This window comes from Rutidosis leptorrhynchoides, chromosome 6 (assembly GCF_046630445.1).
Source record: "Rutidosis leptorrhynchoides isolate AG116_Rl617_1_P2 chromosome 6, CSIRO_AGI_Rlap_v1, whole genome shotgun sequence".
In the NCBI taxonomy this organism is placed as follows: domain Eukaryota; kingdom Viridiplantae; phylum Streptophyta; class Magnoliopsida; order Asterales; family Asteraceae; genus Rutidosis; species Rutidosis leptorrhynchoides.
This window is the reverse complement of record NC_092338.1, coordinates 47,208,658-47,230,864: the sequence shown is the minus strand read 5'-3', so window position 1 is coordinate 47,230,864 and position 22,207 is coordinate 47,208,658. Positions and strand designations below refer to the sequence as shown.

At 34.2% G+C, this 22,207-nt stretch overlaps 1 protein-coding gene and 1 long non-coding RNA gene across 12 annotated transcripts; both read left to right on the top strand.

The window, feature by feature from the left end:
• Window positions 1-7,930: 7,930 nt before the first annotated feature.
• LOC139852222 (aspartic proteinase-like) lies at window positions 7,931-13,637 on the top strand. 3 transcript variants are annotated; one of them, XM_071841462.1, is made up of 14 exons: window positions 7,932-8,037; window positions 9,217-9,571; window positions 9,656-9,716; window positions 9,868-9,962; window positions 10,041-10,153; window positions 10,255-10,423; window positions 10,527-10,566; window positions 10,668-10,732; window positions 11,171-11,284; window positions 11,371-11,435; window positions 11,688-11,835; window positions 12,569-12,688; window positions 13,060-13,148; window positions 13,247-13,637. In XM_071841462.1, the coding sequence occupies exons 2-14, from the start codon at window positions 9,230-9,232 to the stop codon at window positions 13,329-13,331; spliced, it is 1,506 nt and encodes a 501-aa protein (XP_071697563.1). In that variant the 5' UTR covers window positions 7,932-8,037; window positions 9,217-9,229; the 3' UTR covers window positions 13,332-13,637. The 3 variants fall into 3 exon arrangements, with proteins under 3 accessions (XP_071697565.1, XP_071697563.1, XP_071697564.1); XM_071841463.1 differs by having other exon boundaries at window positions 7,942-8,033; XM_071841464.1 differs by lacking the exon at window positions 13,247-13,637 and having other exon boundaries at window positions 7,931-8,037; window positions 13,060-13,152.
• Window positions 13,638-14,316: 679 nt separating this feature from the next.
• Window positions 14,317-21,082, top strand: LOC139852042 (uncharacterized). 9 transcript variants are annotated; one of them, XR_011760886.1, is made up of 9 exons: window positions 14,317-14,445; window positions 14,549-14,663; window positions 15,718-15,836; window positions 18,663-18,925; window positions 19,040-19,132; window positions 19,341-19,421; window positions 19,688-19,760; window positions 19,843-20,142; window positions 20,289-21,082. It is a non-coding gene; the product is annotated as an uncharacterized lncRNA (long non-coding RNA). The 9 variants fall into 9 exon arrangements; XR_011760888.1 differs by lacking the exons at window positions 14,317-14,445; window positions 14,549-14,663 and adding an exon at window positions 18,487-18,576 and having other exon boundaries at window positions 14,678-15,836; XR_011760884.1 differs by lacking the exons at window positions 14,317-14,445; window positions 14,549-14,663 and adding an exon at window positions 17,141-17,220 and having other exon boundaries at window positions 14,678-15,836.
• Window positions 21,083-22,207: the final 1,125 nt, after the last annotated feature.

Sequence of the window (22,207 nt, the reverse complement as noted above, 5' to 3'; positions counted from 1 at the left end):
TACGAAGTCTGAAGGTTATTGGTACTGAAATCACCAACTACAATCAGCGATTCATGGAATTAGTTTTGCTATGTCCTGAATTGGTTCCAACCGAAGAACGGAAGATTGAAATGTACAAAGATGGTTTGCCCAAAAAGGTCAAAGCAAATGTTACAGCATCGAAACCTAAGACAATTCATGAAGCTATAACCATGGCAAACGAGCTAATGGATCAGGTCATCATGGATAAGAAAGTATCCAATACTGATGTGAAGGTATCAGGTAACAAAAGAAAGTGGAATGGAAATTATGATCGAGGTAACCAACAACAATCTTTTAAGAAACAAGAAAACACGCAAGGTACGGGTAGTGGTTTAAGCTTTGGTTATAAAGGACAAAATCCTTTATGCAACCGATGCCACAAACATCACTCTGGTTACTGTAATGTGGTATGCAACAAATGTAATCGAAAGGGTCATCTTGCTGAAGATTGTAGGGCTCTCGTTACAAATACAAATGGTACCAAGACTCCTGCCACCAATGCAAATAGAACTGCTTTGGCTACCATTACTTGTTTTGGGTGTGGAAAACAAGGTCACTATAAGAGCCAGTGCCCGAATCCAGAGAAGAATATCGGACCTGCACGTGGAAGAGCATTTGTTATTAATGCTAAAGAGGCATGTGAAGACCCGGAGCTTGTTACGGGTACGTTTACCATTAATAACTTATCCGCATCTATTATATTTGATACTGGTGCTGATAGAAGTTACGTGTGTAGAGACTTTCACGCTAAATTGAATTGTTCATCATTACCTCTCGATGCTAAGTACATGATTGAGTTAGCTAATGGTAAACTAATTAAAGCCGATAAAATTTGCCGTGATTGTAAAATAAATTTAGCCGGAGAAACGTTTAAAATTGACTTGATACCCGTAGAATTAGGAAGTTTTGATGTAATAGTCGGCATGGACTGGATGTCCAAAATAGGAGCCGAAGTTGTGTGCGCCAAGAAGGCAATTCGCATTCCTCGTAAGGATAAAACGCCAGTAATGATTTATGGAGAGAAGGGTAACTCAAAGCTAAAACTCATTAGTTATTTGAAAGCTCAAAAGTGCTTGAAGAAAGGGTTCTATGCTATCTTATCACATGTTAATAAAGTCGAAACAAAGGAAAAAGTGAAGAGCATCAATGACGTGCCTGTGGCAAGAGATTTTCCTGAAGTCTTTCCGGAAAAGTTGCCGGGATTACCTCCATTTAGATCTGTAGAATTTCAAATAGATTTAGTACCAGGAGCTGCACCAGTGGCTCGTGCTCCATATAGACTTGCACCGTCCGAGTTAAAAGAACTTCAGAGTCAGTTAAAAGAATTACTGGATCATGGATTCATACGACCAAGTACTTCACCGTGGGGAGCTTCGATTCTATTTGTTAAAAAGAAAGATGGATCTTTTAGGATGTGTATAGATTATCGTGAATTAAATAAGTTAACTATCAAGAATCGGTATCCACTACCGAGAATTGACGACTTATTTGATCAACTCCAAGGATCATGTGTGTACTCAAAAATTGACTTAAGGTCGGGCTATCATCAATTACGTGTCAAAGAAGAGGACATTCCGAAAACTGCTTTTCGGACACGTTATGGTCATTACGAATTTTTGGTCATGCCGTTTGGGTTGACAAATGCGCCAGCTGTATTCATGGACCTCATGAATCGAGTTTGTAGTCCATATTTAGATAAGTTTGTTATCGTTTTCATTGATGATATTCTTATCTATTCCAAGAGTGAGCAAGAGCATGAGCAGCATTTAAGGTTGATATTAGAGTTGTTGAGAAAAGAACAGCTATATGCTAAATTTTCTAAATGTGCTTTCTGGTTGAAAGAAGTGCAATTTCTTGGCCACGTTGTTAGTAGCAAAGGAATTCAGGTTGATCCAGCAAAAATTGAAGCCATTGAAAAATGGGAGACTCCTAAGACACCAACGCAGATACGTCAATTTTTGGGTTTAGCCGGTTATTATAGAAGGTTTATTCAAGATTTTTCCCGAATAGCTAAGCCGTTGACAGCGTTAACGCAAAAAGGGAAGAAATATGAATGGACTTCTGAGCAGGAGAGTGCATTTCAATTACTAAAGAAGAAGTTAACTACGGCGCCTATTTTATCGTTACCAGAAGGGGACGATGATTTTGAAATATATTGTGACGCTTCGCGACAAGGTTTTGGTTGCGTTCTTATGCAACGAAAGAAAGTTATTGCATACGCATCCCGACAATTGAAGATTCACGAGCGGAATTATACGACGCATGATCTAGAACTGGGAGCAGTCGTGTTTGCATTAAAGATATGGAGACACTACTTGTATGGGGTTAAATGCACTGTGTTTACTGATCATAAAAGCCTTCAACATATTTTTGATCAGAAACAGCTGAACATGAGACAACGTAGGTGGGTCGAGTTAATAAACGACTATGATTGTGAAATTCGTTATCATCCCGGGAAGGCGAACGTGGTGGCCGATGCTTTAAGCAGAAAGGAATGAGAACCAATTCGAGTACGAGCGATGAACATAAAAATTCGCATGAATCTCAACTCACAAATCAAAGAAGTTCAACGAGAAGCACTTACTAAAGAAAATATAGGAAATGAAATAATGAAGAAGTATGAGAAGCAACTCGTTATGCGGGAAGATGGAATTCGATATTTTGCAAATCGTATTTGGGTACCGAAGTTGGGTGGATTAAGGAAGTTGATATTAAATGAGGCACATAAGACAAGATACTCGATACATCCTGGAGTTAGAAAGATGTACCAAGATCTTAAGACACATTATTGGTGGCCTAATTTAAAGACAGACGTTGCAACATATGTTGGGGAATGTTTAACTTGTTCCAAAGTCAAAGCTGAACACCAGAAGCCGTCAGGGTTACTTCAACAACCAGAAATCCCAGAATGGAAATGGGATGGTATTACCATGGATTTCATCACGAAGTTACCAAAGACTGCCTGGGGATACGACACCATTTGGGTGATTGTTGATCGTCTCACCAAGTCTGCACACTTCTTGCCTATAAAGGAAACGGATAGAATGGAGAAACTATTACGATTGTATATAAAGGAAGTTGTTTCAAGGCATGGAATACCTATTTCCATTATATCCGATCGTGATAGTAGATTTACATCAAAGTTCTGGCAATCACTACAGGAGGCCCTAGGAACTCGTTTGGATATGAGTACCGCGTATCATCCGCAAACTGACGGGCAGAGTGAAAGAACGATTCAGACTCTTGAAGACATGCTCAGGGCATGTGTGATCGATTTTGGAAACGGATGGGATAAATATCTACCATTAGCAGAATTCTCGTATAATAATAGTTATCGTGCGAGCATTAAAGCTGCGCCATTCGAAGCATTGTACGGAAGAAAGTGTAGATCTCCTATTTGTTGGAATGAAGTAGGAGATCGACAATTAACTGGTCCCGAGATCATACACGAAACGACTGAGAAGATAGTACAAATCAAGGAGAGATTGAAAACAGCCCGTAGTCGCCAAAAGAGCTACGCCGATGTTCGAAGGAAACCATTAGAGTTTCAGATCGGTGACATGGTTATGTTAAAGGTGTCACCTTGGAAAGGTGTAATACGTTTTGGAAAAAGGGGTAAACTAAACCCAAGGTATGTAGGCCCGTTCAAGATCATCGAACGCATTGGACCGGTAGCTTATCGACTCGAGTTACCGCAACAACTCGCCGGAGTACATAATACCTTTCACGTCTCAAACCTTAAGAAGTGTCTTGCAAAGGAAGACCTCACCATTCCTCTTGAAGAAATCCATGTCGACGAGAAACTACAATTCATCGAAGAACCAATCGAAATCATGGATCGTGAAGTTAAACGGCTCAAGCAGAGCAACATACCGATCGTTAAGGTTCGTTGGAATGCTCGAAGGGGTCCCGAGTTTACTTGGGAACGAGAGGATCAAATGAAACAAAAGTATCCACACTTGTTTCCCGATGACGCAAAATAGGTACAATTTTAAAATTTCGGGACGAAATTTATTTAACGGGTAGGTACTGTAATGACCCGCACTTTTTCGATCATTCTATACTTGTAAGATTAATATTTACATAAATTAAACCTTACCAACATGATAAGCAATCCAAATTGTTGAGATTTATGTTTTTGAAAAGAGTTTTACACAACGTTTGACCGTCTAGTTTGACCGATGATATCACGAACTATATAACATATGATAATTATACGTTTGTGTATATATATGTATATATACATATTTAACATGATCTAAGAATGTTTTAATATCTCATTTTGTATTAATAACAATAAGTTATATGTATATTTTGAAACTACTAACTTAAGTTTTCAAAACGATAACCATACGCAACGTTATTTGACTTAAATACTTATGACCTATAATGTTTATACATATATCGTATAAGTAATGAATTTAATCACTTTTAAGAACTTAAATACATAAAACCATATAAGTGTATTCACAAAAGATAGCTATATTTGAATCCTCATTCCATTTTTCACAAAATTTCTATACGTATATCTAGAGTATATGTACTCGTATCATACGCAGCTTCTAGATGTATTTACTATTGGTATATACCAATAAAAATCTGCTCCTTAGCAGCCTTAAATGATTAAGAAACATGTGGAACCAACCATTTGTCAAGTAGCATGAATTATTTAGCAAGAAAACAAAGTTAGGTATCTTTTTTTTCCTTTATAACCTAAAAACGTTTTTATGCATGCACACCATTTCTTCACCCCATATTCTCATACTTACACTTCCATTTCTCTCTCAAAATACTCTTAACTTCATACTTGATCATCTCCAAGCATTTTCTCCATCATTTAGCTTCAAAAACAACACTTAAATCTCATAAGAAAACCTTACAAAAACACTTCAAGAAATCCTTCCAAGAACACAAACTTACTTCCAATCTTTCATCCAATTCCATCACCCTTTTGGTTCTAGGTTCTTACTCCTCTTTTACAGAAACCTTGTCCAAGGAACTTGAGGTAGTATCTATGTTCATAACCTTATTCGATTAATATATATATAGCTATCATATTTTGTGGTATACAATTTTAACAACAAGAACATAGTTTGAATGTTTTCAAACTTGTTTGCAAACTAAATAGATCCTTCTAACTTAACTTTTAAAATACTTCAAGACCTGTAATATAACTTAAATATATGCTAATTTAACAAGGTATAACTTGGTTTTTCAAAGAACACCTTAAAAACTGTTTTTACGACGTCGGAGTGTAACCGGGGGCTGTTTTGGGTTGGATAATTAAAAACCATCTTAAACTTTGAATTGAAGGTTTATGTTCTGGAAAAATGATTTTTACTATGAATATGGTAACACATAAAAATTTCATGATTTAATTCAAAGTATAAGTATTTTTAGAAAAATAATCATTTAAGGTTGCCTACATAAAGGAAAAGGTTTAACTTCATAAGTTTCACTAAAGTTTCACCTATGCCGTGTGATTTTGAATACAAACTAAGATATTTACAGTTCATAGTCTTAAAGAGGAACTCGATCCAAGGAGATGGCAAGTTGAATCAACGAAAACGGAGTTGTAACGAAGAAACTATGACCGAAACAAAATTGGCTATCCAAGACTAGTTTAACTTCGGGATTAATTGGAGAAAATTAAAATAAATCACATCTTTTTAAGATAACATGATATTTTATATATGTACTCATAATTCAATTTTATATGGTTCAGGATCACCCGTAAACAACACGAGAAGATTAATCATAAGATCCCATGTTTGTACGCAACACGTCATTTGACAACACCGGTACCGTGGGTCAAGATTAATCTCGACCAATACATATACGTTGGGGGTTTTATTTATTTCGTTGGGGGTTTATTAAACATCTAAATATGAACCATTAAAATTGAATTACTAACAACGAACTGCTAACTACGGACTAAGGAATTATAAAAAGTATTAAAAGTATAACAAGAATATATATGTGACGTTGTTTAAAAAGAAAAGGTATTGATATATTATATATGGATAGGTTCGTGATATCAACCGGGAGACCAAGTCAAAATATATATATCTTCAAGGCGAAAGTGAGTATATAGTCCCACTTTTAAACTCTAAATATTTCGGGATGAGAATACATGTATTTTATGTTTTACGTTATGGACACAAGTAACTGAAAAATATATTCTACGTTGAGTTGTACCACTGGCATACTTCCCTGTAGCTTGGTAACTAATATTTACAGCGGTATTGTAAACGCGAATCCTGTTGATAGATCTATCGGGCTTGACAACCCCAACCGGACTGGACGACCAGTATTCAACGGTTGCACAGTACTTCGTTTCGTGACTACACTTGGTACAGTGTAGTAAGATTTCATATTAAAGGGAATATGCGACGTGATTAATTGTTAAGTATGGTTACCAAGTGCTCAACCACTTAGAATATTTTTATTAAACTATTTATATACGAAATCTTGTGGTCTATATATATATTGCTGCCGGCACTAAACCTATATCTCACCAACTTGATGTTGACGTTTTAAACATGTTTATTCTCAGGTGATAATTAGAAGTTTCCGCTGCATTATGTTGAATTTGAGCAGGATCTTGCGTACGCATATTTGTGTCAAAAATAAGACTGCATATCCAAGAACTTGTGTTGTAAAATATGCTAGAAATCGTGTTGTTATCATCATTTGTAAAGTTTGTAAGTCGAAGATTATCGCTAAACGATAATCATCTTTATTTCGTCCAAAGCTTGTATCAAAAATAAGAATCATGGTTTGTAATGTATAATATATGCAGTTTTTCTTTTAAAAATGTCGCATATAGAGGTCAATACCTCGCAATGAAATCATACGTTATCTAACACGTTCTTACGGTTAAGGACGGGTTATGACATCCAATCACATCCCTTCTCTTCCAACTCCTTTCTACTTCCTTACCCATCTCCACTGGCGGTACTACCGCCGCCGACACCGCCGACAACACCACCTCCGACGACACCATTACCTACAGCACCATCACCGACGTCACCAACCTAATTTACTTAATTAAGGTTTTTTTAGGGTTTAATTTTTGGAATAACCATATCTGATAAATCTTTGATTATATTGGTATACTTTCTGTAACAATCTCAGCTTAAACCATCTCTTAAAACCTCAAAACAGTGAAGAACATGGTGTTTTATGTAAGAACAAAATGTGAAAGTAGTCATGATTTTGGTTTTAGATACAGCGAATATGAAGGAATCTGAATATATGATGAAGGATTAAGATTAAAATGATATTAATATACAATATAGATATTAAAATTATAGATCGAGAGAGATAGATACTCCGTATTTTATATAGAAAATAACAAGAAATAACTTTTGATTTTGATGAATGGAAATGATAAAGTATAGATGAATCATAGTAGAGTCCATAGATATACAAGTGGGTGTGGTTACAGATATACCTTGGGTTTTTATTTTAACACATAAATTATGATTGTTATATTTATTATACTGTTTATGTTTATGTATATGTATATGTTATTTCACTTCAAATTGGTATTTTATCATGGTTAATTAGTTAATTATTTCATATTAGTTAAAAGTTAATTATCCGATAAAACATAGAAGTTACATTAGTTCATAACAAAATTGGTTTCTGCAGACATAAAAACAAACGATCTTCAATGTTCAGCATACAGACCTTCAGACCACATCTTCTCTACAGACATGGTCTGCAGACCTTCAGACAAAAACATCTTAAAAAACAAACAGCACCGTATTTTAGGTTATTTATCGGTTGAACAGTGGTTGAACAGTTAGGTTCTACATTTCTCTTTAGTCCTGTATTCATCCACGTGACTGGCGCATGCATTCAGGAAGGTGAAAAATGAAAATATCTAAAATCTAATCAAAATCCAATCCCCACTCTGAGACCTTATTTATTGGTCCCTGCTTTATTTCCTCTCTTCACAGTTTAAACCCAGTCACCCTCTCCTCCATCATCTATACTCCTTTTTGGTAGGTAGGGCTTTTTAATTGAAACTACTTCTTTTTACTTTATATATTTCTAGTTTTTATGTTACTGTTATAATCAAATAATCGATTACGGTATAATCAATTCAACTGCTGATTTTCAGTTTCCAGTAATTCGATCATTTGTCTACTGAGTGTAGTATATCTACTAGGTTATTTCGTTTGATTTATTTAAACTTTTATTTTTCATTATTGATACTCTGTTCATGAGCTCAGTTGTGCTTGATCTGCTATATTATAGACACTTTTTTATGTGTGTAACACGCTACTTGTATGTTTGACTTTATCACTTATACAATCTTCATGGTTTTTCTCTTTATTTTTTGAAGTGATCAACTTTAGTTATTGTTGTTAGACTTTGAATTTGTGAACTGTAAATAGTAGAGGAGTTGATATAAAGCAGAATAGTGACTTCAACTTGACTTTTGTATCAATGGCTTCAGTTCAACCTTGAATTTTGTGTGACGTCACTGAGATTAAAAAAAGTAGCTGTATACTTTTTTACCCAATCCATACAATTTTTTTTAACATATATATCAAATTGATGAACAAGCTTCACAGATCTTTAATCTTGCAAAGAAAATTAATTTATGTGATTATTTTATACAAGTCATGTATTAACTATAGAAGAGTGAAGGGTTGGGTACCATCCTCTTGTGCTAGTAAATTACTCCAACTTAAAGTTGTTAATAGCAAATTTATGTGTTATTCTTGAAACATGAATAGACAATTGGCTTAGCGGTATCTAGTTGGCTCATCAGGTCATTAATGGAGGTTGTGGGTTCGAGTTTTGTTGTATGTGTGTATGATAAGTGCAATCTTTGTGCGAGTAAAAAATGGTCTTTTTACCGTGCGTTTGGCTTAGCTCATTTTCTTGCCTTATCGGCTTATAGTTTGAAAAGGTTGCGTATGGGCTTCTCGGCTTATTTAACTCTTTTCAAATGTCAATAAAATTGAATCTATACACTCATAACAGGTAAATATGAGCATAATAATGAGTTTTTTAAATTTCAACAAGCCGATAAGCCCCCAAAGTAAGCTTAATCCAAACGCCAACCATGTTTAATTCTATGCGACTTTCACGATTGTTGCTTGGTATATTACACTCCAAGTATATGTAATCAGAAGCTGACACACCTCTGGTTTCTGTGATGTTAATTTTGTCTAGGAAGTTGTTAAACATGGGGAATCGATATATGTTGTTAGCTTTGTGTTTATATGCTTTTATACCGTCCATGCTCGAGGCTTCCACTGATGGGTTGCTAAGAATCAACATGAAGAAACGTTCGTTGGATATTAATAGCATTAAAGCTGCTAGAAAAGGAGACAAATACGAAAAAGCTTTTGAGAATAGGCTACTTGGTTTGTCTGAATCTGATGCAGATATAGTCCCTCTAACTAACTACTTGGATGCACAATACTTTGGAGAAATCGGTATCGGTTCGCCACCTCAGACATTCACTGTCATATTTGATACTGGCAGTTCGAATCTCTGGGTCCCATCATCCAAGTGCATATTCTCTGTAAGTTACATCTTTATTTGCAATTTATGAAACTTCATCAAACTTCATCGTGGTTTGCTTACTTGGTATCTTTTTTGTGTGCAGATTGCTTGCTACTTCCATAACCGTTTTAAGGGAACAAAATCAGCTACTTACACTAAAATTGGTAAATATTTATTTGTAAATTGCATAAATGTAAAAAAAAAAAAAAAAAAAAGATATTTATTCCAGAAAAGTACTAGCTGATGAATGGTGATGCTCAATGGTCACGCAGTCACGCTTAATGTTTGTATCTTATTTATTTATTTAATAATTAGGGGACACTTTGGAAATAAACTATGGATCGGGTTCGATTTCTGGATTCTCCAGTAAAGATATTGTTCAAGTTGGTGATATTTGTGTTGAAGATCAAGTGAGTCTTGTAATATCTGAAACTTCATATCAAGATATTTTTTTTCATTCAAGATCTTTAAGGTACATTGCATTTCAGGATTTTATTGAAGTTACGAAAGAGGGAAGCCTGTCATTTATAGTGGGTAAATTTGATGGAATATTTGGACTCGGGTTCAAGGAAATTTCAGTTGGAGGCTTGCAGCCAGTCTGGTACTAACTAATATAAACATTACCAATTATACTTTTATGAATTTGTCTTAATTAATATTTGGTTTTATGTATGTGACACATTTTTCTGCTACTAATTACAGGTACAACATGATTGAACAAGGTCTCGTAAAAGAGCAGGTGTTCTCTTTTTGGCTAAACCGAAATGAAGCGGACGACGAGGGAGGTGAGCTTGTTTTTGGTGGTGTTGACCCGAAACACTTCATAGGGGAGCATTCATATGTTCCAGTGACTAAAAAGGGTTACTGGCAGGTACGTATTCATAATTATCCAAATGGTATGATTGGCGTACAAGCCACCACATTTATCTTGAATCATTAATTGATGTGCATTTCAATTTGTAATTATCATGCAGTTTGATATGGGAGATTTCCTTATTGGAGGCCAATCTACAGGTGAGTTTAACCGTTGAACTCCATAATACTCTGTGGTACCAACAACTTTAATGCTCTGTATTTTGGTTAATGCTATTTTATCATGGTTTCATTTCTTCTAGGATTTTGTGAGAGTGGTTGTGCTGCTATTGTGGATTCTGGAACATCGTTGCTCGCTGGTCCAACCGTATGTGTTTCACACTGAGCTCTTATTAGTGGTAGCAAAATGGGTGGGTCTGGTCGGTTAAGTTGGGATATGGGTCTACACAGGTAACATATTTATATGGGTTGAAGCGTGGAGTGTCAGTTGTGTTGACCCAATAATCTTAACTGTTTTTAAAGACATATATTGTTCATATAATTATAAGATTGTATCATTTCATTTATATTAGCAGTTTTTTGAATAATATAAGTTTGGATTTGAGGTTTTATGTCTCAATACTGCACTTTGGGCGACCTTCTTTTCCATTTGACCTAAATTCCATAAGCAAGTTAATTGATTTGACTTTACCCAGATCAACCCATTTACATGGAAATGGGTCGAAATTATCCTCCTTATCAGCTAAAATTCTTACAGCTCCCAAATTTGTAGCCTTTTCTGTATCTAACTATTTGTATATTTCAGACTATTGTGACAGAGATCAACTATGCAATTGGGGCTGAAGGAGTACTCAGCAGTGAATGCAAAATGCTTGTAAAAGAATACGGAGATATGATCTGGGATCTCCTAGTATCTGGGGTGTGTATTCCACTCTTCATATTTTAACACATTTGTTGAGCTTTAGTTTAAAGTTGATTAAAGTGATCGAAGTATATGTTTTTCAGGTGACACCTGGAAAAGTTTGTTCTCAGGCTGGTTTATGCTTTGCCAACGGAGCTCAGTCTGTTAGGTAGGAATACGTTCACCCATTGTTAGGTTTTAACTTACGTATACCAGAAAAACTGTGACTCTGGTGCAAACATCTGTAGAGGTGGTAGATTGGGTGGGTTGGGAAACAGGTTTGCATCAATGCGGACGTCTTTGTCTTTGCATTTTATAATAATTAGTTTGTTCAACGTGATTACAAAAATGAAATGGTAACAATAATATTAGATTCGTCTGACCTGCAAGCAGTCTTTGATAACTATATTTACTCTTGCAGTTCAAATATTGAAACAGTAGTTGATAAAGAGAATGGGGGACTTCAGGATACAGTGTTCTGCGAAGTGTGTCAAATGGCTGTTATTTGGATGCAAAATCAGTTACGACAAGCTGAGACGAAGGAAGTCGTGCTAAATTATGTGGAGAAGGTGATTCTTTATATTTATTATATTATTATATTATATTATTATATTATATTATACCTACATACTAAAAGACGTGGATGATTCCGTCGTTTCAGTTATATCGGATTGTCGTTTTGAGTTCGCGCTCACATTACAACCAGTCCCTCAACTTCGCCTTAATTTACACAACGCCCCCTCGACTTTACACTTTTTACGGGTAGAAAGCGTAAATATATAATTTTATTAAAATAAAAGAAATTAATCCCACCCGAATTTTTAACGGGCCCTATCTTCTCGCTCTGTGCGAGTTAAATTTTTCTGAGACCACCGTTCAACTCGAAAAAAACTGATGAACACAACGGGACTAACTACGCGCGAAACGGACATCGTTAAAAAACACTAAATATTTCGGGCTATATTTCATATCGCTCGCTGCGAGTTAAGTTTTTCCGAAATCATCGTTCAACTCGAAAAAATGTAACGAACACAACGGGACTAACTACGCGCAAAACGGACATCGTTAAAAAAAACACTAAATATTTCGGGCTATATTTCATCATATACACATACACATACAACAAACAACTCAACCTATTAGATATATTAGGTACCAAACAACATATATCCAAATTCGACCGCGCGTTGAATACAACCGCAGCAACGCGCGGTCGAATTTTTTTCTAGTTTTTACTAACCTTTGTACATATATGTATTCACATGTATCATGTATGTAATGTAACTCATCATTATATAATAGCTTTGCGAGAACATACCAAGCCCAGCTGGTGAATCAGTAATAGATTGCAACAGCCTCTCCAAGATGCCTAATGTTTCATTCACCATCGGGGATAAACTCTATAGCCTCACTCCAGAACAGGTACATTTATTCATCAACTGCATGAGTTATAAATTATAATACGCCTGTCGATGTAAACTTGACTTTTGCATTCAAAATGATTGTTTTTTCACTTAAGATTTTATGTATGTAAACTTGACTTTTGCATTCAAAATGATTGTTTAATATAGAAGTTACATATTTTAACTGTTGGCATAAATGTTCATTATGGTGCGATGCTTTGCTAACATGCTCCTCCTAGCTCCAACATTTATTTATGTTAATAGTTGAGTAATATATATGAGTTTGAAGTTTTAAATCTAGATCTAGTTGACCAAAAGTCAACGAGTTCAGTGTAGTATAATGCTGATTCCTAAACTTTTATGAAAAAAATTACCGGTTATGATTATCAGTACATTCTGAAAACTGGAGAAGGGATAGCTGCCGTCTGCATCAGTGGTTTCATGGCGTTGGATGTGCCACCACCTGCAGGTCCTCTATGGTAAGTAACATAACATCTTCAAAACAAACAAGTAACAATAACAATATTCGATTATAAACCACAACATTCACAATGTCATCTTATGTCATGTAATGCAGGATTCTTGGAGATGTATTCATGGGAGTTTACCACACAGTGTTTGACTATGGAAATATGCAGCTAGGGTTTGCTAAATCGGCGTAATTTATTAGCTGATTAGTATGAAAACAAGGCTCCTGTAAAATAATGTACCGTCTACTTAAATATTTGCATTAGTAGATCGATCGTGCTAGTAGCTCTTATTTTCTTTACTCCACTTTGTAGTCTTTAACGGTCACGTATGGAGTAAATTGTTCCTTAAAACTGCACTCGATATCGAGGTTCCTTTGTTTATCCTCGAACAGTCAAAGTTAAAAGGCGGTGTGATTAGATGTTTCCGTGTGTTGTTTGTGCTTGTATCTTTTCATATAACGTATTAATCAATAATATATATGTTGTAAATGGGTATCATTTTGGTGTAACATAACATGATATATGTAAAGTTTCTTGTTAGCAAAATCTCCAAAAAGTTCCAACTTTGAAACAAAAAAATGTAATGCAAAAGTATTATTATGTTTCCATTTTATGGTTGAAGGCAGTGACCGACGGCAGTGACATACGATGTCGTCGTAATAACTATTAACAAATTGCCATCAGATCCAGTTGTTGTTTATGGTAAATTATAAATTGTAAGTAACTTATATTCGAATTATGTTTTTCGTATGTAATAAATAGTTTTTTGAATTGTTATTTGAGATTAATTTGACTAGAGATCGATGGTGGTGGTGGCTAGAGATTAACGTTGGCGGTGGCCGACGGTTGAGGATGGTTGCTTGTGGTTGTTGAAGTTTGGAAGTGCTAGTGTGTTAATATAAAAATCTCTATCTCTACTATATCTCTACTATATATAATAACAAACACAAAAATAAATCATATAAATCTCCAACAATTAATCATAGCCATCCATTCATAAACTATCACTACATCTAAACCATTAAAAATGTCATTTAATGATTATGACCTCATAATAATGGTGATTAATAATAATAATTAATAATAATAATGAGACTAAAATACCCTTCCAGTTTCAAAAACGTACGGGAGTAATTAGGCAAAATAGAGGTTCTGATGAAAGAAAGGTTTTCATTATCAAACAAATCATCAAAATCACCCAATTTTCCTCTCACAACAGAAAACCCTAATTTCCTAAAAGAAAAATAACGATAGAAAATTAAAACTTCATTCATCTTCATCGAATTTGATACTGTAATAGCACGAGGTATGTTTTTATTTTTCAAATCAATTAAACGATACTCTTAATCAGGAAGAATTATATTTGGATAATTAAGATTAGATTGTTTGAGCAAATGTCGATCCACCAGATATCTCTAAACCTCCTGCACTCGACTTTTACGTTAATGGAATCACAAGAAGATACGTTTTGATTTTGATCTCAAATAAACAATCACCTACAGGTCGACTATTACGTGAAACCAGGTAAACATGCTTATTATCTTCATTCTGCTAAACAATCATTATCATCATGATTTTATGGTGGAGAAATTTGTGTTATTAAGTTTTTTTAAGGAAAATTTTTTGATCTATTGTGATGGAATTGTGATTCATAAATTACATTTTTTCATGAATACAAAACCCTAAGACGGTACCAAATTAATTGTGATCTTATCAGATGTTTTTTCTTCAAATTATTAGTGATTGATAACAGGTGGTTCATGAACTGCTCAACAAGTGTTTGATGAAACGCCGTAGTAAGCTTTTATTTTTGTTGATATAAATATCATTTGAATCATTTGGTTATCACTTCGATTGATGGTCACCGGATATCAAATTAAGGATTATCGGTTTCATGTTAAAAAAAATTCATGTAACATCGGTGTCTCCCTCGCATAATGTAACTTAACTCGATTCTATATATTTACTTTCTATAAAGAATTTTTATATAATCATACACATCAGTGGTCACGGGTTCTAGAGTTTGGGCGTCCCTTTCGAAATTAACAAAGTTAATTCTGAGTAATCTGAGTTTGGTCACGGGTGCCAGAGTGATTATGCACTGTTTGAAAAATTATAATTCTGAGTAATCTGCTGATGCATGAAATTGTCAATATGGAACAATGATTTGATCGAAATGATTATTATTGCTACAATTCAGTCAAAGACATTTACTTCTGTTAGTTTATAGATCTGATTTACCATCCATGTATCATATATGTATTATCATCAGTTTGTGCTCATTCTTTAAAAATATTACTATGGGACTACTATAATTTCAAAGAGTTTATTGAAAATAATAATTTTTTATATTAAAGTCAACTCTAAGTCCCATTGGGTTATTGAGATGAAGTTAAAATTTTTATAAATGTGGAGGCTTACATGTATGTTGCATTTATACAACAAGGATTAGCCGTGCCTTATTATTAATCTGATACATAGATAGAACATTCGATGTAAAGTCACTCTGATATGATTTAGGCCAAAGGTTAAATCAGAGACTTATGCACTTGAAATCATCAATTACGCGTCAATCTAGGTATGGAAGTCCAGAGTAAACTTTGGAGTGAAGGTTAAACTACTGCGTATGAAAATTCTTTACAACAAAGGATATGAAATTGGGAAAAAGTCGCAGAGCTTATTCTTATGGACGAGCAGGTGATTCATCATCTATTTTTTTTCATTTAAATTCATCTTTAAACTTTTGGATATATATATATATATATATATATATATATATATATATATATATATATATATATATATATATATATATATATATATAGGGGCAGGATCAATGGGGAAGTAACCAATCGGGGGGAAGCGGGGGGAAGCAAAAATTTTTTTTTTTTCGTTTTTTTTTAATTTTTTTTTTCCGGCATCAAGATCACACGAAAATATGAACATTTAGAAGAGACACTTCGTGATGAATGTTATTATTTAGGCGGGAAAACTATCGACAAAAATAACATTCAAGATAATATTGTTCGTGAAGAATATGAACGTTTTTTTTTCATGTTTTGTGAAGTAAAATTTAGCCCGATTTAGAGTTTAGGGTTTAGGGTTTAGGGTTTGGTACCTCTCGCTTGGAATTAACCCGCCGCCGACAGATGTCCCATGCCACGTTTCGTGAACAGCTATGCCCGAGAATTAATGAATTGTGATATAGCGCCGAATAAGTCACAGCTCTATTCCCGACTTGCTCTATTCCCGACTTGAAATCCATAAAGGACTTTAAGGGAGATAAAATAGGGGGCCCTAAAATGCCTCGGGACGATAGCACGTTACATCATAGCAGCACGACCAAATGGAGGCGGAAAGCCGGTTGGGCGCTAGCGCTTTATATTATACTAATTAAGGGCCTTTCCCTTATTAGTAAAGTTGCTCGAGGCCGGAAAATGAGAATACAATCTAGAAATTATACTCAAATTTAAAGGTTACGTCTCCTTAATCTAATCGTTTGAACGTTTATTAGGAAGATTATGCCACAACTGTTGTCGATCACAAATTAAATGATGATTAAAATTTATCGTTTACCAACAGTTCTTCAATATTGAACATAATTTTGATTTCTGAGTTAAATCACAATTTCTATAGACCAATGATGAACATTGTCAATTCTAACGCCTATGAATTCAGGTAATCACATCGTATTTCAGATTGCTATTTAATATTTAATCGATCATCGATCATTATGTCGTTATCTGATTATGATTGACCGATTAATTATCTTGGGATTTTCTTTGCTATCAGTTATTACGGAGTATGATTTTGTTTGGTACATACATATGCCCACTAGGTGTTCGATAAAATGCTTCAAATACATATTCATGCTTTGTTTATCACTTTATATGCATTTTTATTCTACAATAATTTAGGTAATAATGTTCTTTGCTGTCAATTGTTATTTTATGTATGTATTTATTTTGATGAACTTTTTGTATGTTTTCTATGATTTACAGGGTTTTAACTTAATGTACGTGTTTGTCACTTGAGACCTCTCTTTCACTTCTTTACTTGATCTCAATTTAGCCACCACCATGTATGTAATATCTAAACCCTATAAACCCTAATATCTAAACCCTAATATCTAAACCCCAATAGCTAAAACTTCAAAATACGCTCGAAAAACACGATAATTGTTATATATTACTTCTTCGAGCGTTTTCCCGCCAAAATAAAAACATTTATCACAAAGTGTCTCTACTAAATGTTCATATTTTCATCTCATCTATAATGTTCGTGAACAAAGTTTTTTCAAAAAACGAAAAAAAAAAAAAGTTTTTGCTTCCCCCGCTTCCCCCCGAATGGTTACTTCCCTCTTGATCCTACCACTATATATATATATATATATATATATATATATATATATATATATATATATATATATATGGGCAGGATCAATGGGGAAGTAACCAATCGGGGGGAAGTGGGGGGAAGCAAAATTTTTTTTTTTTCCGTTTTTTTTGAATTTTTTTTTTCTGGCATCAAGATCACACGAAAATATGAACATTTAGAAGAGACACTTCGTGATGAATGTTATTATTTAAGCGGGAAAACGATCGACAAAAATAACATTCAAGATAATATTGTTCGTGAAGAACATGAACTTTTTTTTTTCATGTTTTGTGAAGTAAAATTTAGCCCGATTTAGAGTTTAGGGTTTGGTGTTTTGGGTTTATTCCATAAACCCAAAACACCAAACCCTAAACCCTAAACTCCAAACCGTCCGTGTTAAAAACTCAATCTAAACCCTAAATCTAAACCCTAAACCCTAATATCTAAACCCTATAAACGCTAATATCTAAACCCTAATATCTAAACCCCAATAGCTAAAACCTCAAAATACGCTCGAAAAACACGATAATTGTTATGTATTACTTCTTCGAGCGTTTTCTCGCCAAAATAAAAACATTTATCACAAAGTGTCTCTACTAAATGTTCATATTTTCATCTCATCTATAATGTTCGTGAACAAAGTTTTTTCAAAAAACGAAAAAAAAAAAAAGTTTTTGCTTCCCCCCGCTTCCCCCCGAATGGTTACTTCCCTCTTGATCCTACCACTATATATATATATATATATATATATATATATATATATATATATATATATATATATATATATATAATCACTGCGTATGGCTATATACGGTTTGTTTGGACGAGCAGGTGTTTAGATATGCTTTCTATATCTGTATACATATAAATGATAATTGATTAATTGAATAAGGCGGTGCACAATCTAACTTATGTTAGATCAGTTACGCAACGTAATCACACTTATGTTTCCTTTCAACTTTAAAAGCAGGCGTTCTATATAGACAATTGAGCAACAAACAAGAAACTAAATATTTGAAGAGATGACACTAACTTCTAAACTGTATATAAGTGAAAGAATGTATGTTAGTTTTATCTATATGTGTTCAAGTTACATTGAATTGGTATAGAGCCCAACATTTAACTTACTTACACAATGCTTTTCAGGGAGACATGATTAGCCTAACCATCAAGAATGGCCAAAATTTGAGATCTATGGTGGAATCATGGAAATGAGTAATTACGATATACGCAACGATTATGTCGTTGATAACCTTATGAAGTGGAGATCCATCCACTGGAATCACAGCTGTTACTCATGTACCAACATCGAACTGGACTGACCTGATGGGTTTAGTTTGGTTCATTTAATGATATAAAAAACAAATCTTTGGCAGATGGTGTTACATTGGCAAATGGTGTTATTGTCGGTTAGTAGTCATCAAACTATTCTATTAGTTACTTGATGTATAACAGTATTTACTTACGTTCTAATTGATGTTTAATTTTTTTATTTTTATTTTTTTCAAAACATGCCATTGTAGGGTTTAATATTTTGGTCCACTCAACCATTATGGGAGATGTATAGAGCTGAAATCCAAATATATAGTTATATACGTTAATTTGATTGATTTAGAGTAAGTCATATTTTTATTTAAATGATATTAGTTTGCTACCATTTGTACTCACTAACTTTGTGTTGTGTATACTACTATTAGTGGTGTGATAGTTGCTTGTGCATTCACACTTAAATTTCATGAATATAAGTCTCTAAAAAAGGACATTGTGTTGATTACTTATGTAACCATGACAATAATTGACTCAATTCTTCTCATGACATTGCAGTAGGTGCGAATCTTATTGATGATAAGTGATCTTTTTGGACCGAATGCTTATGAAGATTGAAGCAGACACTTAAACCAGTGGGTAATCTGTCCTGCTTTTAGCCATTTTTAAGTTGGAACAAATGCCTATGAAAACCACTTTCTGATTGATAATTTGCTACAAAATGTGATTATTACCTATTGTTTATCCATTATTAATTTGTGATTATAACCTCATCTTTAATTTGGCAAGGATGGTATTATCTTTAGTTAACTATTCAGATATTTATAGACATGATTCAACCATATATTTAATGTTTGTAACGAGGTTTGATGAAGTTTAGCCATTAACACATTCTTTTCATGCAGAAAAAAACTTTGGATATGATGTACACATTGATATTCAGCCATTGATATTCAGAATGATGTTTCACCTACGATTGTAAGGTTATCCTTTAGTATTTTGAGTCATTTATTCTGAAGATGATAACAATAACGGTAATTATTATTATTATTTGTTGAAGAAACAATCGGTGATGGAATTTACTTTATTGCTTAAAATATAGCAAAGAAGATTTGTTAGAGTATTAGGTGGATGCTCTAACTATTATGACTAAAGCCGGCTGGGACCCGAATTTTGTTGATAAAGATGAACTTAAAGTTATCAAAGAGGAGATAAAAGCCGGGAGTTCGTATAGGAAACATTACCCAGTTATTCTTCATAATCATTATGATTTTGAAAATGCTAAATTTGTTATTGAAGAACTTGATAGAAATTAAGAGGTTTTACAATGGCACAACTTTGTTGTTGCTGATGATAGCATGTAAGTTTCTCTTTTTATTTATATTTTAGTCATTTAATTTTTAGGGTTCTAAAAATTTGGAATTTGTTGTTGCTGTGAATTTACAATTGTATATGTAAATCTATTAGTTTTTTCTTTCTAATAAACTGATTAAATATAAATGCTAGATCCCCTTCGGTGATCAGACTGCCGACTCATGGAAGTGGTCGATGCACGGTAGTGGTAAATTCCAATTGTGGGTGCTTGCTGATTTGATTAACGCGAACATATTGGAACCCTTTTCTTCGGCCACTGCTACTGCAAGAAATAATTATGTGCCAAAAAAAGTAGAAATATTCATATGGAGGGCCCAAAGAAATCAACTACCGGTGAGAACAAAGCTAGATAAAAGGGGAATCGACCTAAATTCCACTCGATGCCCGGTATGTGATCAAGACATAGAAGATCTAGAGCATATCCTAATTCACTGTGCATCATGCAAAAGACGTGTGGGCTCGGTTTTTTCGATGGTGGGTATGGGACCTGTTGTACCGCAAAACATTCAGGCTATAAGCATAGGTACTCCTATCCTATCCGGTAGCACAACTTTCTCGAAGATTAGGCAAGCTTGCGTTTGGGTAGTTGCCTATAAAATATGGCAAAACCGGAACAATACACTATTCCGAAATTCTACTTGGTCCGGGCCTTTTGCACTCCAAGAAATACAAGTTCGAAGCTTCGAATGGCTCAAAAATAGATCGAAGATATCCACACTCGAATGGTTACAACGGATCGATAAATCGCAGGCCACTGATGATCACGGCTAACCTTAACTGCTTTTTGTATTTTTCTGTTTGTAATCTATAGACCATATTTAGTCGAGTTAGTCTCCTGCTGTATTTAGCTTCCTGCAGTTTTTTATTTTTGTAGCTTTATCCTCTAAAGCTTGTGTACTCCAATGGTTATGGTTAATAAAAATTGTGCTGCCTTTCTAAAGAAAAAAAGATAAAATCCTATTACTTAAAACAATTACAATTTCGATTATGTATAATGACCAAACTATAACTGTGATTTAAACTGAGATGGCTACTGTTCATAGGGGGAGGATGGTGATCAACTTCCATCCCTTTAAGTATATGTATATAATATCTGGTGCTACTATGTCGCTAGTAATGCATGAGTATATTATGTTTCAAATCAAAAAGCTCATAGTTAACAATCTAACATGCGTACACCAACATCTTGAAAAAAGAAATGAGTCAAAATAAAGGATATCAATAATTGATATGTCGAGGCTCGTGTTTGTCACAGTATAATTAAAACATATATGTTGTCTACACGTCGTTTGTTTTCCAGGTACATCGACTAAAGAAATAGCAATGGCAGATTTGAAGCACATGTTTGAAAATGTTGACTTTGTCGTTTTTCGTAAGCTAACTCATATTTAATCCTTCTTTTTTGACGAAACTACATATAATATATACCCCATATATAAAGATACGGATATATAAATATACGGAGATCAATGAGGTACAACAATATCAAACAAAAATACATATCTATGATCTAATAGACGAAATTGTTAGGATTCAATGGGACTAGAATTAAGATTTTAAGCTTTTTTTTTTTTTTTAATGTTGATATCGACATCGAATACTCTCATTTGTCACCCACACATGCGTTATGTGACGCCCCGTACAAAACCATCATGTACGGATCATCAACAACAGGTCAATTACACGGTATAACACTATATGCTGTTTTAAAACAAGTTTTGCATTCATGAAAAGATAACGTCTTTACCAACGTCAAATGTTTTACAAAAGATAACGTGATTCTACGAACAGAAAGCATTAACATAAGTACGTGACACAAGGTCATTACAAAGCCATTGTTCAAAAATAACATAAGTTGTGAATTCAAAATAAAAGTTACATACTTGAGACATCTCTAAACAATGCAGCGGAAGTCTAACACAGCGAGTCTGTAACAGCAAGTCTATAACACCAAGACTATAACGGCAAGTCTAACAGCGGAAGCAACAACGTCTAAGCACCTGAGAATTACATGCTTTAAAATGTCAACACGAATGTTGGTGAGCTATAGT

Excerpts from the sequence above, each read along its gene's own strand:
- LOC139852222 (XM_071841462.1), top strand. The coding sequence starts at position 9,230 with ATGGGGAATCGATATATGTTGTTAGCTTTGTGTTTATATGCTTTTATA. Across the intron at positions 11,836-12,568 it reads TGCTAAATTATGTGGAGAAG|CTTTGCGAGAACATACCAAG; the intron begins GTGATTCTTTAT and ends ATTATATAATAG. Across the intron at positions 12,689-13,059 it reads ATAGCCTCACTCCAGAACAG|TACATTCTGAAAACTGGAGA; the intron begins GTACATTTATTC and ends TATGATTATCAG.